Source organism: Antechinus flavipes, chromosome 5 (genome assembly GCF_016432865.1).
Source record: "Antechinus flavipes isolate AdamAnt ecotype Samford, QLD, Australia chromosome 5, AdamAnt_v2, whole genome shotgun sequence".
NCBI lineage: Eukaryota > Metazoa > Chordata > Mammalia > Dasyuromorphia > Dasyuridae > Antechinus > Antechinus flavipes.
The window spans coordinates 18580406-18596546 of NC_067402.1; the positions used below are offsets into that span (position 1 = coordinate 18580406).

Consider the following 16141-nt stretch of genomic DNA (forward strand, 5'->3'; position numbering starts at 1 on the left):
TCTTCCATCCTAGGATATTTTGAGGATGTCAAAGAGTGAAGCTGGAAAGAACCCCGCATTTGGAAGTGGAGGATCCAGGGTCCAAGTCTCCCTGAGTAACCTCCAGGGTTTTCTTTCCTCACTGATAGGCAGTATAATGCCCCAAGCCCCGAATTCGAAGTCCAAATCCCAATCCTTTGTCTTTGGGCCGATGTCTTCTACAACTTGTCCTCCTTTATCCCGTCTCTAAAACCAGGGGACTCTAAAATCAGTCTGGAGTCCAGAGGACTAGGCTTGAATTCCCTTCCCACATCCCTCTGAACCTCAGTTTCCCCATCTGTAAAACATGGAGCCTGGACAAGCTGGGCTCTGAACTCCACAGCAAATGTGCTAATATTTATAAAGAACTTATTATGGTGCCTGCATGTAGTAGGTGCTTAATAATTACTTGTTTCTTGCTTCCCTTTCACCCCTCGCTCTAAAATCCCAGGCTTAATGACAGTAACACTAGAAATACAAGAATGACCTTTTCTTTGCCATTGTCTGTGGCCAGAGGGTAGTGTTTATAACAGAGACAGCCCAGACCTGACCAGTCTGACCTGGCAGAAAGGAGGGAGGTGGTGTATCCTTTCTCAGGCAGGGATGAATCATGGCTCACCGGACCCAATGGGTCCTAAGAATATTCTGCCCGAGGGGCAGCTTGTTTTCTGGCTCCTCTGAGCTCGATGAGCTCATTTAACGGAGCAGTTTATACCGGAGGCAGCGGCCGGGACATTCCCAATCAGGAGGACCACAGGTGCCCCCCATTAGGCTCCCAGAATAGTCGGATCACAGGACCGTCCTAACAGCTCTCGGGTTCCAACTCCTCCCCCCACTTATTTATGGGACACATCACAAAGGAGGCAGTTTGGGGTGGTTCAGTACAGTTTTAATCTTATGCACGATGCATTTAAAGACAAGGTCATGGGGAAGAGCTGGAAGAGAACATCTTCCCGTTCAAAGGCATTCATTAAAAAAGAGGACCATCATCACTACATTGTCAGCTCCCGTAACAGGATAGAGAAGGTTTCCTCTTTTATTGTATTTTTCCAGTGAAGACACTTCAGTTTATCACAAGATGGTTGCAAACAGGGGGTGAGTTTCACAAGAAATTAGCAAATGAAGATTCATACTCATTCGGGTTGGGTCAGAGAAAGCGCACATTGACACAGAATCAGGAACGGTTAAGGGGATCTTGAAGCTGCATGAAATGATCAGCATTGGCTGGAGAATAAGAGTCACCTAATTAAGGAGGCCGCCTGGCCTCTGGGAGAGTGGATCTGGGGGACAACTGCAGACCGGAGAGGCAACACTTGGACCAGGTCTTCCTGAGCCAAGATGGATCCTCTCCCCACTTCTTGGCAGACGGATGGTCTGAGGTAAGAACTTCTGCACGGTGATGATCTCATGTAGATCATGGAATAATTTATAACCTTTACCTCGCTAAACCTCTCCAGCATCAGTTTACAAAAATCAGGCTCTTTCCTCTTAAAACAGTTGGCCCGTCCTCCTCTGTGACCGGTGACCAGCTGGGTCCCAACTAGACAACCATCAGATTCACGTTGCCGTGGACCACAGAGAATGATGCATCTGGCTGGCCTTTCTACCCATACTGGTCACGTCTCCTGAACCCAAAAGTGGATCCCATAATTACGGTAAATTTGTCAACATTCCAAACTTTGGGCTTTATTTAAAAAAAAAAAAAACTTTTTGTCTACAATATCACTTTTCTCTCAATGAACAGACTGGAAAAGCAAAACCTTGTTGGGCTTATGAGCTTCCTCAAGGATTTCCCAAGAGATCCAAAGCCCCTAGTGAGTTTTTATTAGTTTGGGGATCGTTCTGATGTTCTCTTTTCAGCCTCAGAAGGCAAAGGTCCAATCGAATCAGGCACAGAATTGTAAAAATAGTTAAATAAAAGTGCAAAACTATTGACAGAAAGTGGCAGAAACACCAGTGACTTAGCCCACTCCAATATAATTGCTTTTCAGTGGCCACTTTCCCATTGTGCCTGGGGAAACAAAAATAATCTACTGTATGCAGTATAAGGCCCACGTTTCTTTGTAACTAGCCTTATTTAAAAACCAACAAACAAAAAATCTTTGCTCTGAGTTATTAAATCAGCTAACGATGGTGGGCTAGGAACACCACAGATAGAGTCGGTCCAAATGACTTTCCAGAATCTGCTCCACTATTCTTTTGATCTGCCCGAGTTGTTGTGTCTCACTAGCCTCTCTGTGGGGTCCAAGCATCAAGCTAGAACAAGGTTCACCTTCAGAATTATACCAGCAAGGACTTAAGACACAGTCGGAATCAAGAGAATCAAATGTATTTTCTCAACATTTGAATCAACTTGGTTGAGACGGAGCAGATCTCTGAGTTCTTAATAGTCCCCATCATAACTTTGTAGAATTTCTTTCTAGATTCTCTTGGTTTATTTACATCATCATCTTTCTACTACAGGGAGTCCTTAACCTGGGGCCTATGGGGAGATCTCAAGTGGTCCATGAGCTATTTTTAAAAAATATTTTAATAATTGTATTTCAGTAGAACTAGCTTCCTTTTAATTCTCTAGATTTAATTTTACACATTTAAAAATAAGATTTTGTGAAGGGGTTCAGGTTTCCCCAAACTGCCAAAGGAGTCCATGGAGTCTAAGACTCCAGAGTCTACAACTAGATTTAATAGTCACCCCTGAAATGCAGCTCTGCCATTGCTACCCTGCACTGCCACCAGCATATGGGAGGCCTAAGAAAGCTGTTCCTGTCATGGAAACTAAACAGGAGTTGTTCTCTTCCGTCCCCAGAGAGAAAACTGGACGTCTGGTAGCCCGCAGTCTGAAAACGGAGACAAATTTATCTTTGTGTTTTTGTGGCCCTGCCTTTCCCGGCTCTGAGGGAAGCCCCACAGTTTTCTCTCTTTCTTTCACCTCAACAACTCTCAGGCATTCGCTCCCTTGGGATTAACATCATGAGATAATGAAAAAATCGCCATGCTCTTCAACCACCACAGGACTTTAACAGGTTTAAAGCAAGGAGCGTGTCTCCGGAAGGAAGCTACGACATTACTAAGGGTTGGGTAACTTAAAAGTTGTCCCTTTTGTGCAGTCCTGCCCGTACAGAGGGTGACCAGTAATCCTATCCCAACGGTCACGGGCCAGGTGCTCTAAGTTGCTCCTGTTGCCTTTGTTGTCATATTTGTCCGTTCCAGTGAATGATCGTTTCACCACCCCCCTAAAATGATGACTGTTTTAATAATAATTGAGGGATTTGGAGAACAGGAGGCTGACGCCTCCTCCCAGTCGAGCAGAGGAGGGGAGAGGAGACCCCCTAGTCTAAGAGCTCTCCCCCTGTAAGCTGTGGAGACCCAGCAGCCAGGAAGCAGGGGAACAGTGAGGAAGGAGAGCCACAGAGAAGGGAACCATGGACAGCTAGCAGCAGAAAGTAGAAGGGGCTGCAGGGGAGACGCTTGGGAAATCTTAAAGTGATCTGTAAATGAGTGTCAGCTATTGGGGAGACAGTCCCACAGCTGCATGGAGGAGAAATCCTGAACCTCTCTGACCCTCCTGCTACTCTGTCTTCATCGTGCCGACCTAGTCCGGTCTCCCCTAAGCCGGTTTCCAGGCGCTATTGGCAAATTGCTTTCTTTCACTTAATTATACACGTGCAGAATGAATCGACTTAATTACCCTAAGTGGCTGCTGAGATAATGCATACACCGGGAGAGCTCCTCCGAGTTTCCTCAGAAACGCGGGAACCTAGGCTTGGGAGAACATCGGCTGCCAAAGATGCCCCCTGAGCCCCCACGGTCACTGGCTTCTGGTTTCTCCCTCTCTGCCTTGTATGCTGGCAGATTCCCAGCCTCTGCGCGTTTGGAATCCTTCCAGGGGGCCATTTAATTACAGTAACTCAAGCTAGCCGGCAGCAGCCTGCTTCTGAATCATCTATATACAGGACACCAGTCAGGTGGAGAAGCAGCCGGCCTGCCGAGATCCATGCTGGAGGGGCTGTTTCAGCAGCAACCCATGCACCGAGTCAGCGCATGAGCATCAAGGTTCTCCTCGTGGCCATTTGTTCTGGTGGCCCAGAAAGCATTCCACGGGGTATCAGCCAGCACACCCACTCTGGAACACCCTGGCCACATTCTCCCTGAACTCTACCCAAAACAGCATGTGACTGGCCCAAGAAAAGCCAGTTTGTTAAACTTGAAACAGCTATTAACAAGGGAGAAAGACTTTCTTTAAAGGTTTTGCTTTCCTGAAAATTCAGCAATGTGAAGACTATCCTTCAAGGCTCGACAAACGCTAGTCTTCTTGGGAAAAGGCTAAGGGTGCCCATCATCACTGAAATAAGATAACAGCAGCTTAAAATCCACAATTAGTCACATAAAGCCAAAGATCAGGCTCATGAGAAAATGAAAACTGACTAAATCTTAGGAGGGTCAAGGGAGTTTCTTTCTGAGACCAAAAGCACAGAGTGGGAGTTAAAATTAGACTGGTTGTTTAGAAAAAGGGGCTGAGATATTCATCTTCTATTTTACTCAAGAGGAGAGGGGTTGGTTTTGCTTGGAGTTTGGCCAAGTAGGGAGTTTCTAAATGAGAGGAGAGAAAGGATGGGCTTACTTCACTTAAAGAACTTAATCTCTGTGTCAACACAGTCATAGAAAAGGTCGGCCACTTCAGTGGGGTCCATGGGGTCTGTGCTGCTCAGGATGCTCTCCATGGCCTCCAGCCCTTGCTTCTCCAGGTCTAGCATGGTCTCCATGAGCTTGTGACCTTGATCCTGAGGAAAGAGAGACAGCGTCATGCTGTGGGACAACCAACCACATCTCTGTGTGGCCGATCGGCCGATTCACCATTCTGAATATGGTAGAATCGTTCATGATGCAGAGAGTCGAGGCACTCTAGGAGGGAAGGGACCTCAGAGGCCCTCATTTAATAAATGGGGAAACTGATTCCCAGGAACAAGTTACAAAATCCTAGATCTAGAACTGGAAGAAGTCTCAGAGGCCACTAAGCCAAGCAGAAGAGTTGACTGATTAGTCACATAGCTGCTCATTAAGGGAGGTGATCCCCTTTCCCTTCCTGTGGATACAAATATACCAAAGAAAGGATCCCAGATGGAAAGCTCAAAGAGACCTTGGATGTCACCTAGTCTGACCTCGTCTTACAGATGAGGAAATCGGGGCTGAGATGTGAAAAGTGGGCTGCTGAAAGTCATACCCAGAGATGTGGAGGGGCCGGTCACAGGTTCCGACTATAAATCCCGTGCTCTCTGCACCATGGTAGCACACACCCTCTTACCCCAGATCGCTGGGATAGAAAACTTGCTCAGCCCTTAATAAATAAATTGTATATTTGCTAAAGTTCAGAGGACACTCTTAATGATGGCTACTTTCCTTGAGGGAAATTGGATGGCATGCCTTGTCGACCTTAGATAGCAACAGCTAAACAGGCTCCCTCTACACCCTTATTTTTGCAGTAAGAAGATTGGTCCCTTAGACGCCAAACCCACCCATTCTGACCTTAACATTGACGTGAATCGCTATCATTAACAACAGGCAGGGCTGGCTAATCAAGCTGTGGGGGCAAGTTTACTAGGGAATGCTTTGAAACTCTTAATGAAGAACTAAGATGGTGAAGGGTGCAGGTGGGAATAGAACAGGTGTGTGTTTTTTAATTTATTTAAAGAGCATAAGATTGTACTTCTTATAATTAAACTATTCCTGGTAAGGCTGTGTTTTTACCTTAATGCATATAAATAACTTGTCTTTGGCAAAAAGGTAAAGATATGATTTCTAAAAAGAATTCTATCCTCATTGAAGATGCAATTTTTGGGAAAATAGAGGCACAAAGGAAAGAAGGATATTTACAGCGAAATGGAATCTTAGGACAATATTTTACCAGGAGGTTTTGCTTCTGGCTGGTTTCAAAAGGCTTTGTAGGAAAAGTTAATGATAACCAAGAAAGTGGCAAGTCTAGGAAGGTTCTCTTGGAAGATGCATCACCAGGAACAGATCTGAGAGATCAAGGTCATGTTCTCATGCTCGACCCTCTCCCCAGCAGACTACGGACACGTGGCCCAAGTTTCTCTACCCTCCTCCCCCCCTCTCGTGTCTCACCTGGTCACTTTCAATGACAGCCCTCGCCCACTCGTGGGCCTTATAGAGCTCATGCCGGCGGTCGGGTTTCTCCAGAAAGCGGGGCTCCTTTTTGGCAGGGTCGTCTTCCCCAAAGCAGGGAGACTGGACTTTAGGGACGAGCTTGACATCGTCCACAAAGATGAAAGGCTTGAATATGGACCTAGAAGGAGAGGAGAGGCTCTTTCAGACAAACCAAAAATGTAGTACAAAACTGGGTCTCCTTAAATGATATCTTGCTGATGGCCACTGGTGATTTTTATACAACAACTGCACCCTGGCTAGGGGGCTGGAGGTGAAGCAGCAACTGTTGCAGGCACAGGAAAAGTAGGTTTAGAGGTGCTGTCTCCTGAACATAGGAGGAAGGAACTCAGGGCCATTTGGCTCAGTTCAGGACCCCCATTGTATAGATAAAGAAATTGTTAACTAGAAAGGTTATTAATAATAAAATAAAATAATAATGAGAATAGTAATAATAACTAATTAGAAAACAGCTGGGTTTCGTAACACAGAGCTTTAAGGCTGGCAAAGGATTTAGTAATCACCTACTCCAACCACCTAAGGCCAGAAAGACGTCTGGTCACAGGTAAGCCAAGAAAAGACAGCTTGGGAGCAATAGAGAGCACAGAGCTCTGGGCCTGAAATTCAGGAAGTTCTGAGTTTAAATTCACCCTCCGACACTTACTAGCTGTGTGACCCTAGGCATGTCACTTAATTTTTGTTTGCCTCAGTTTCCTCTTCTGTAAAATCAGGACAATAACAGCACCTATTTCTCAGGATTGCTGTGAGGATCAGATGAGGTGATATTTGTAAAGCACTTGGCATAGTGTCTGCCAGAAAGTAGATGCTATATAAATTCTGGCTATTATTAAGAATGGGATTGACAACTAGGTGGTGCAGTAGATAGAGTGCTGGGCCTTGAGTCAGGAAAACCTGAGTGAAAATCTGGTCTTAGACTCTTACTACTTGTGTGATCTTGGGCATGTGACTTAACTCTAGTTTGCCTCGGTTTCCTCATCTGTTAAATAAGGGGATTATATTCAATGGTCTCTGAGTTCCCTTCCATGATCCTTCAATGACCCCATGGTTCAAGTCAACAAAGTATTTATGAAGCGCCTACTATGTGCTAGTCACTCTACTAATTACTGGGAATTAAAAAAAAAAAAAAAGACAAAGGTAAATTTCTGCTTTCAAGAAGCTCACAGCTTCATGTGGGAGACAATATGCAAATAATTATAACTAGATCTATACAGGATAGACAGATGAATACATAAATAAGCAAAAATATACAGTACACAAATAAATGACCCATTTCAGGGGGAAGGAACTAATAATTAGGAAGGCTGGGAAAGGCTTCATAGAAAGGGGAGATTTAGATGATGGAGTCAGGAGGCAGAGATGAGGAGAGAGAACTTAGGGGACAGCCAGGAAAAGTGTCTAGAGACAGGACAAGCAGTGTTGTATTCAAGGTAAAAGGAAACCATTGTCCTCAGAAAGCAGAGCCTGTGGTGGGGAGAAGGTAGAAAATGGCTGGAATTCACCTTTTCTCCTTCCCTCTTCCCCTTTCCCAACCTATCAAAGATAGGACCTTAATAGCCAAGCCAGAAAGGAAAAGCACTTTTCCAGCCTTTTGTTTTGTTTTTGCTGAGGCAATTAGGGTTAAGTGACTTGCCCAGGGTCACACATCCAGGAAGGGTTAAGAGTCTGAGACCAGACTTGAACTCAGGTCCTCCTGACTTCAGGGCTGGTGCTCTATCCACTGTGCTATCTAGCTGTCCCTATTTCCAGCCTTTGAAAGAGTCATAAGAATAACTTTTTTTTTCCTTTTTGGTTGTTCCTTTGTTCTCTTCCATTATGGTGTACGTGAATGGCACAACTCTATGTATCAAGCTGGAGAAACTGATTCTCCAAATAGGAATGGAAGTGGATGAGCGCCAACAAGAACTACTTTCCCCCATCCCTCAAAGGATACTGGGAACCGTGAATCACAAAAGGTGGCAGCAGACTGAGATACAATGCAAGGGCCAGAGGCAGACAACTGGGAGCTCACTCCTGCTGGGCCTGCACCAGGTCCATGCCCCTGGTGCAGCTGCTGTAGAACTATCAGTGAGAAGCAGCAGAAAGTCAGAGACCCAGAGAGACATGCAGATGCACAGGGACAGAGAGAAAAGGAGGAAGGGAAAGGAGGAAAGAGGAAGGAAACAAAAAGGGAGACAGACAGACAGACAGACAGACAGACAGAGACAGAAAAAAAGAGGAAAAGAAAGGGGGGAAGAAGGAGGAAACAAAAAGAGAGACAGAGACAGACAGACAGAGACATAGAGAAAAGGAGGAAGGGAAAGGAGGAAAGAGGAAGGAAACAAAAAGAGAGACAGAGACAGACAGACAGACAGAGACAGAGAGAAAAGGAGGAAGGGAAAGGAGGAAAGAGGAAGGAAACAAAAAGAGAGAGAGATGGACAGACAGAGACAGAAAAAAAGAGGAAAAGAAAGGGGGGAAGAAGGAGGAAACAAAAAGAGAGACAGAGACAGACAGAGACATAGAGAAAAGGAGGAAGGGAAAGGAGGAAAGAGGAAGGAAACAAAAAGAGAGACAGAGACAGACAGACAGACAGACAGAGACAGAGAGAAAAGGAGGAAGGGAAAGGAGGAAAGAGGAAGGAAACAAAAAGAGAGACAGAGACGGACAGACAGAGACAGAGAGGAAAGGAGGAAGGGAAAGGAGGAAAGAGGAAGGAAATAAAAAGAGAGACAGAGACAGACAGACAGACAGAGACAGAGAGAAAAGGAGGAAGGAAAAGGAGGAAAGAGGAAGGAAACAAAAAGAGAGACAAAGACAGACAGACAGACAAAGACAGAGAGAAAAGGAGGAAGGGAAAGGAGGAAAGAAGAAGGAAACAAAAAGGGAGACAGAGACAGACAGACAGAGACAGAGAGAAAAGGAGGAAGGGAAAGGAGGAAAGAGGAAGGAAACAAAAAGACAGAGACAGACAGACAGACAGAGACAGAGAGAAAAGGAGGAAGGGAAAGGAGGAAAGAGGAAGGAAACAAAAAGGGAGACAAAGACAGACAGACAGAGACAGAGAGAAAAGGAGGAAGGGAAAGGGGGGGGAGAGGGAGGAAACAAAAAGGGAGATAGAGATAGAAACACAGACAGAGACACACACAGATGCACAGAGACAGAGAAAAGGGGGAAGAGAAAGGGGGGAAAGAGGGAGGAAACAAAAAGAGAGAGAAACAGAGAGACAGACACACAAAGACAGATAGACAGACACACAGAGACAGAGACATACATAAAGATGCACAGAGACAGAGAGAAAAGGAGGAAGGGAAATGGGGCGAGAAGAGGAAGGGAACAAAAAAGGGAGAGAGAGACAGAGAAAGAGAAAGATAGACAGACACAGAGAGACAGAGTCAGACAGACAAAGAAATAGAGAGAGAGAGAGATAAAGAGAGAGCGCACAAATCAATACAAATGTCATCTCAATGAACATGAACACTAACAGCATGATGGCCATCCCAGAAACCCTGGACTGCAGGACAGCAGTGGGCTCCACGTAGCATAGGCAACCCTGAAGTTCCACTTTTCCAGCATCCTGCCTGGGGCAAACTCCATGAAGGGGATCGCCTCCCTCATCCCCTCCATGTCATATAGAGTCTGTCCTGCAGAAAGCCTGCAAACCATTGGTAAATAATAGCCCACTACCCTGAGCTGATAAAAAGGAGCAATCTACAAACAGAAGGGAAGATGGATTTATTAAGCAGCTCCCCTGTAAAGCACTTAACAGATATCTCATTTTATCCTCACAATAAGCTTGAGAGATAGGTGCCATTATTAGCACCCGTTTTACAGTTGAGAAAACTGAGGCAGACAGTGCTTAAGTAATCTGCTCAAGTTGCCATAGCTGGTAAGTGTCTGAGGCTGTATTTTAACTCGGGTGTTCCCGGCTCCAGACTCGGAGTCCCTGAGCATGTTTTCTTGGCTGTAAAGATTGGATAATCTTCCTTTGCTTCAGTTTCCCCATCTGTCAAATGGTCCTGTGAGGTAGATCTAAGAGGCACCGAGTGCTCAGCAGAGACATCCCAGGGGCCCACGGGTGTTGCTGCCCGTCTGGCACAAATGCTCGGCTGGTTGGAGAGGACCCCTGGGAAGCATCCACAATCACTTCAAAGGCTCTTCACGGCTGATTGCTAAAATGAAAGCGGGCATGAAAAGTCCCCTATTTGGCTGGGGATTCTGGCCCCAGGACCCTGGGCTCCCAGCGAGTTTGAGGGCGTCCAGACAATTGTGGCGCCAGCCAGCCCGATGTCACCTCCAGGGTTTCTGGAGTTGCTTTCTTCCATCTTCCAGCCATCCTCACAGCCAGATCTGAGAGATGGATAGTTTTCCTTCTTGAAAGATGATGTCCATGTTCATTGGGAAAATGAGATATTTCCCATTTTTTCCCTTTTTTTTTGGTTTTACTTTATTCTATTTTGGTTTCTCATAAAGTCATTAGGTTCCACTTACTCAATTCTATTTTTAAGGAATTATTTTCCTCAGTGAGCTTTGTACCTCCTTTCCCAATTGGCCAATTTTGCTTTTTCTTTTGCTGTCTCCTTTTGCACCACTCTCAATTCTTTCCCTAATTTTTCCTCTGTCTCTCTTACTTGATTATTAAAATCCCTTTTGAACTCCTTCATGGCCTGAGCCCAATTCTTATTTTTCTTGGAGGCTTTCAATGGAGAAGCTTTGACTTCATTTATCATTTATTCATTGTTATCATTTTCTGGGTGTTGTTTTGATCTTCCTTGTCACATAATAACTTCCAACAGTCAGAATCTTTTTCTGTTGTCTGCTCGTTTTCCTAGCCTATTACTTGCCTTTTAACTCTTTGCTAAAATAGGGCTTTATTTTCAGGGTGGAGGATGCATTGTACCAAGCTTCAGAGGTTTTGTGCTACTGTTTTCAGAGATCCTTCTAGGGACCTGACCACTGACTACAAGGACTCTTTTCTGCCTGGGGGTTGTTCAGACTGGCTCCACCTCATTGTGATAAAGCAACAGAGTCCTACTTTGCTGACCACTGGGGTTGGGGCAGGGACTACCGGTCTCCCCCCAGTTGCCACAGACCCTTCCAAGCCCTCCCTGGTATCTGTGGGCCGGGATGTTCATAAGGCGGCTGAACTGGGGATTCTACCGCCTCAGTGACCTTAAGCAGGTGACCTAATCCTTGTAAGTCCATTGGCTCACCTCTAAAATGAAGGAGTCGGATCACATGAGGTCAAGGCTTCCTTCCAGCTCTAAGTATAATTCAATGTAAAAGTGTCAATTGTTTGTTTTTTCACTGCTCTTTATCATGTTGAAAAGACAGTGTAATAAATGTCAAGGAAATGATGAATCAAGAATCGCGCCCTCTGGATACTTCCTGAAAGGCTCTTTCCCCTCTGCCATCATTGCCAAGTAGGAGAATATTAAAGATGGGGATGTTATTAGTGCAAGCCATTCCCTCCACTAATGCAAGTCAGCTCCTTCTCTCCAACTGAGATTTTTAAAGATCGACCCAGAGCACCGAGGGGTTGGGTGCTTTGTCCAGGATCACACAGCCAGGAGGTGTTAAAGGCAGGATTCAAAGAGCTCTCTATCCACCTTGTTCTCTGTACTTCCATCCTAAAGCCTCCTTCTGCAGGCTGCTACTCATGCTCCTGGCGCTGCCCCCTGGGGGCAAATCCCTCAAATCCCTTCACAGCACTGAAGATAGGGGGGCTTGTCCATGTCCCCCTCCCCAAGTCTTCTCCATAAATCCATCCGGTTCCTCCAACTGATTCTCAGACAGTAAATTCAGGGCTTGTCTAACTGCCTTCCCACTGTAGCTTTCTGGTTAATAATAATAATAATAATAGCATTTACACAAATAGCCCTTTAAGGTTTGCAAAGCACTTTTTATCATGTAAGACTGGTAATTCTGAGAAAAAAAAGTCTTTGATTTTAAATCAGAATTGGTTTAACTCTCGCCTCTGCCATGATAGAAGTCACCTGACCTCCCTAAGCCTCAGTTTCCTCATCTGTCAAATGAGACAGTTGAACTTGAAGGTTTCCAAGGTCCCTTGCAGTTCTCAGCTCCGAGGCCCCCCCGTGCTGATGGGTCCCGTTGAGAGTGATTATGCCTGATTTAAGATTTCAGAACCAGTTTGGCAAGCCACAAACCTCAGCCCTGCCCAGCATCCCCAGTCAGGGTCAACCTAGTCTGGTCAAGTCCTTGGGAAGGAAAGGGGACAAAGGAGAAGGACAAAGGATAAAGGAAGAGACGGGCACGTGACTGCTGCCTACTGTTGGGCCAAAGTAGGTCAGAACTGCTCACATGATTCCCTGCTCCTCACCCCACCTAATCAGTACAGTAGACTCAATGTTCCAGTGTCCACAGGATTCCCCTTTGTGGGGACCTCAGAATACTGAGGGTGTCAGATTTTTTCCATTCTAATTCTTTGCTTTTATAAAGATGTTACCATGTATTTGTTTTCTACTGGAAATTCTGCCTTCTGGGATTAAAGAAGGATACTGGGCCAATGAAAGCGATAATATGTATCATCCATATTATCAAATTTATTATTTTTACTGTTATTACAAAAACAACTACGTGTGTGTGTTGTTATCTGATGACTTACCAAGCTTCAAGTACAACTATTGGGACTTTCATCCAAAATTATTAAATGTTATCATTCTCCCCATTCATCGCTGTTCCCTTCCCCTGCTTCCCCCAAATCAATGAAGGAAACATGTTCCACAAAAAAGCTTTTATAAGAAATGAATGGAATAAACAAGCAAATAAAAAAAAAAAAAAGACACAGAAGGCCAGTCATCTGGAACAGGAGAGGACAGGAGTAATAATGTCACGATGTCGTTTGGGGGTCCCGTGATCTAACGGGGGAGGGTTAATTAAGACAACACGCTCTTCACCAATGGGTTTTCCAAGCGCACTGCTCTGGCCCTGTGCCCAGAAAGTAGAAGCAGAATGGAGTTACAAGCAAACTCAGGGAGTCAGCATAGAACAGAGGGGAGAGGCTGGGCCTGGGAATCAGGAACTGGGGTTCAAGACTTACTCTGACCCAAAAGAGCTGCACGACCCTGGACAAATCCCTCAGAAGCCCAGATGGCCCCCCAGAGAAAGTGCTGACTTGCACTATGGGAAAGAGTTTCCTGACCTTCACCAATGCAGATTGATGGAACTGCAGTCGTGCTGATAAAATCACAGGTGGCGCTAAAAAAAAGTCTGTTTCTAATCTATGCAAAGATCTTCAGTGCAAACTCACATTCTTTAAAGTTTCCAAAGAGTTTAGTCACAAGAATCCAATGAAGAAGGCAAAGCTCAGTTGGCTTAAATGCTCTGTCCACAGCAAGCCAAACCGGAACTCTGTCTCCAGGGTTATTTCCACCACACCACCCTACCTTTCATCACAGAATCATAGAATGCTGGGAGAGACTTCCAAGGTCTCTAGTTCAGTCTGGCTCAGTTTTACAATGGACATCTTCCGCTCCATCAACCAGCCCAACATCACACACATCGCAGATCCCTGGCAGCCCAGTCAGGCAATATTTCTGCAATGATGCCTCGGGTTTCCCCATGACAAAGTGTGAAATGTTAACATGTGCAATTACTAAAAAATATTGGCCCCCAAATCCAGGATCTTTCCTCTGTCATTATGGGTAATGTAGCTCATTCATCAAGGGACTTCTAATGTTCTGCTGCCTTTGCAGATCGCTTAATCATACAGAGAACCTTATTTTAAAATTACTTGAAAATCTAAAGCACTTTTTCACCTCAAAAAATTATAAATGAGGTATTTCCAGTCCATTTCTATAATTTTATTAGGCCATCCACTTTCCTCAAGACAAATGATTCCTTTCTATTTGGCTGCTAAGAAATGAAAAAGCCTGCTTCTCATCCCCTGGCTCATCTACAGTCATTGAATGACAAGGTTAGATTTTTTAAACTGGAAGGAACCTAAGATTTTTGTCTAACCTCACCCTTGCATTTTGCCCATGAGGAAATTGGGCCAGAGAGACAAAATCACTTTTCTAAGGTCACAGAACACAGAACCCAAACTAGAAATGTTTGTGGTACAATCATGTCCAGGGAAAGCAGCAAGAAATTCACTATCAAGGAAACTTTCAAAGCCTGAAAAGGAAAAAGAGCTGACCTGGAGGCAACTGTTGGAAAGAACAAGTAGGCCACTGGCAGCTTCCTATTTTAATTAATTCTTCTTGCTAACTAAGTGTTAATATGACTGATTTTCCTACTCTTTGGAAGGACTGCAAGTACTTTCAGAGCCCTTGAAATCTGGCGTCCCTAGTTACAACTGTTTCTGTTCACCAGATAAAGGCTTTTTCCAATGGGTTTTGCTTCTTCCCAGCTCTCTGATTTCAAATGTACACCAAGTTAGGTCTACTTTGAGACAAGGGAATCTCCTGTATTTAAAAAAAGGAGGCCACCAAAAACATTTTACCTTTGTCATTCAAAGAAGACTTTGTGAACCTGTGTGTCTGGCTGGAACAAAGGAAAACAAAAATTAAGGAAGTAGGATGTTCCAACAAGAACCCCACGTTTGGAGTCAGCCGGATCTTGATTCGTATTTTGATTCATAGAATCTGAAACTGGAAGGGACCTTAGCAATCCCTCACTCATAGAATCACAGATGCAAAGTTATAGGAGACATCGATGGCCACCTATTCTAAATTCTACTTTACAGAGAGGGAAATCGAGGCTCAACAGTAATGAATAAGTAACAGAACTGGAACTTGAACCCAAATCCTCAGGAAGCTCTACACTCAGAATTCAATCCACTTCCCCAAAGTGCTCTCCTTTTGCATTCAAGAAGCCAAGATCCAGGATTTGAATCCAATCCAATGTTATTCCCCCTGTATCACATCTGTTCATAGACTACAAGTCCTTGATTAAATTTCAAGCAGTCACAAATGGCAGAATCACAGAATTCAAGAGCTGGAAGGGACTTCTGCAGCTATCTAGTCCAACTCATACTCAAATGAAATTTCCCATAATCATAAAGCTAAGAGAAGTCAGGGAGACTTTTCAGACTGGAGACTTGAGGTAGACAAACCAATCAGCAAGCATTTATTAATCACTAACTATATATCAGGCACTGTCCTGGGCACTGAGACAGAAAGATTTAAAAAAATCATCCCTGCCCTCAGGGCGCTTACATTTTCTAACTGAAAAGTTAGCCAGGTGACTGGAGTCACCTTCCCCAGCTTAGTTGCTGAAGTTTGATTTCTGCCCATGTATCCCCAGAGTAAACACTTATTATGTGGAATTGAAGGAGTTAGGTTGAAAGAAGTGTTCTTCTAAATTCATCAATAAGAAAACAAGTGCACTATTGAAAAGAATGAATTTGCTTGATTGAAATAAAAAAAGAGAGAAAGCACAGAATGAAGAGTGTTTGGGAACGATCATGGCGGCAGTCTCGGTGCAGAATGGATCCTCCCTCTCTGGGCCACAGCTCCCTCACCTGTACCGTGAAGGAGCTGTCCAAGGTCCTTTCCGGTTCTAAGATGCTCTGAGGTCAACCCCATGAAACATACTACGTGGAAAAGCCAGGGAGGTGGAGTCAGGAGATCCCCAAGATCCAATCCTGCCTCCAGCACTCACCAGCCCTGTGATCATGGGCAAGCCCCTCAACTCTCTGGGTCCCTTCCTTTATCTAAAAATTAACACGACAGATTGGAGGAAGATTTGTTGCTCTAAGTAGAATTCATGACCGAGAGAGTCCAGGCTGGAGCCCAGGTTTCCCAAATTCCTAGTCTAGTTCTCTCTTCCTTACTCTGCTGCCCCAACTTTTCCCCAAGATCTTTGCATGGTGAATTTGGAGCCAGGAGAGCTGAAATCAAATCCTGTCAAAGTCAGACATTTACTAGTTATGTGAGCCTGGGCAAGTCATTTAACTGCTCTGTGCCTCAGTTTCTTCACTGATAAAATGGAAGTAATAATGGCA

At 44.7% G+C, this 16141-nt stretch overlaps 1 protein-coding gene across 1 annotated transcript in view; it reads right to left on the bottom strand.

Annotated features, from left to right (window-relative positions):
• Positions 1 to 885: 885 nt before the first annotated feature.
• Positions 886 to 16141, bottom strand: part of SCRN1 (secernin 1) — a 59937-nt gene continuing 44681 nt past the window's right edge. The window contains exons 7-8 of the mRNA XM_052000941.1: positions 6139 to 6319; positions 886 to 4799 (exon numbers count right to left, since the gene is read on the bottom strand). Of these exons, the coding sequence (XP_051856901.1) occupies positions 4641 to 4799; positions 6139 to 6319 (340 nt within the window). The 3' untranslated portion in view covers positions 886 to 4640. The remainder of the gene's footprint in view (positions 4800 to 6138; positions 6320 to 16141) is intronic.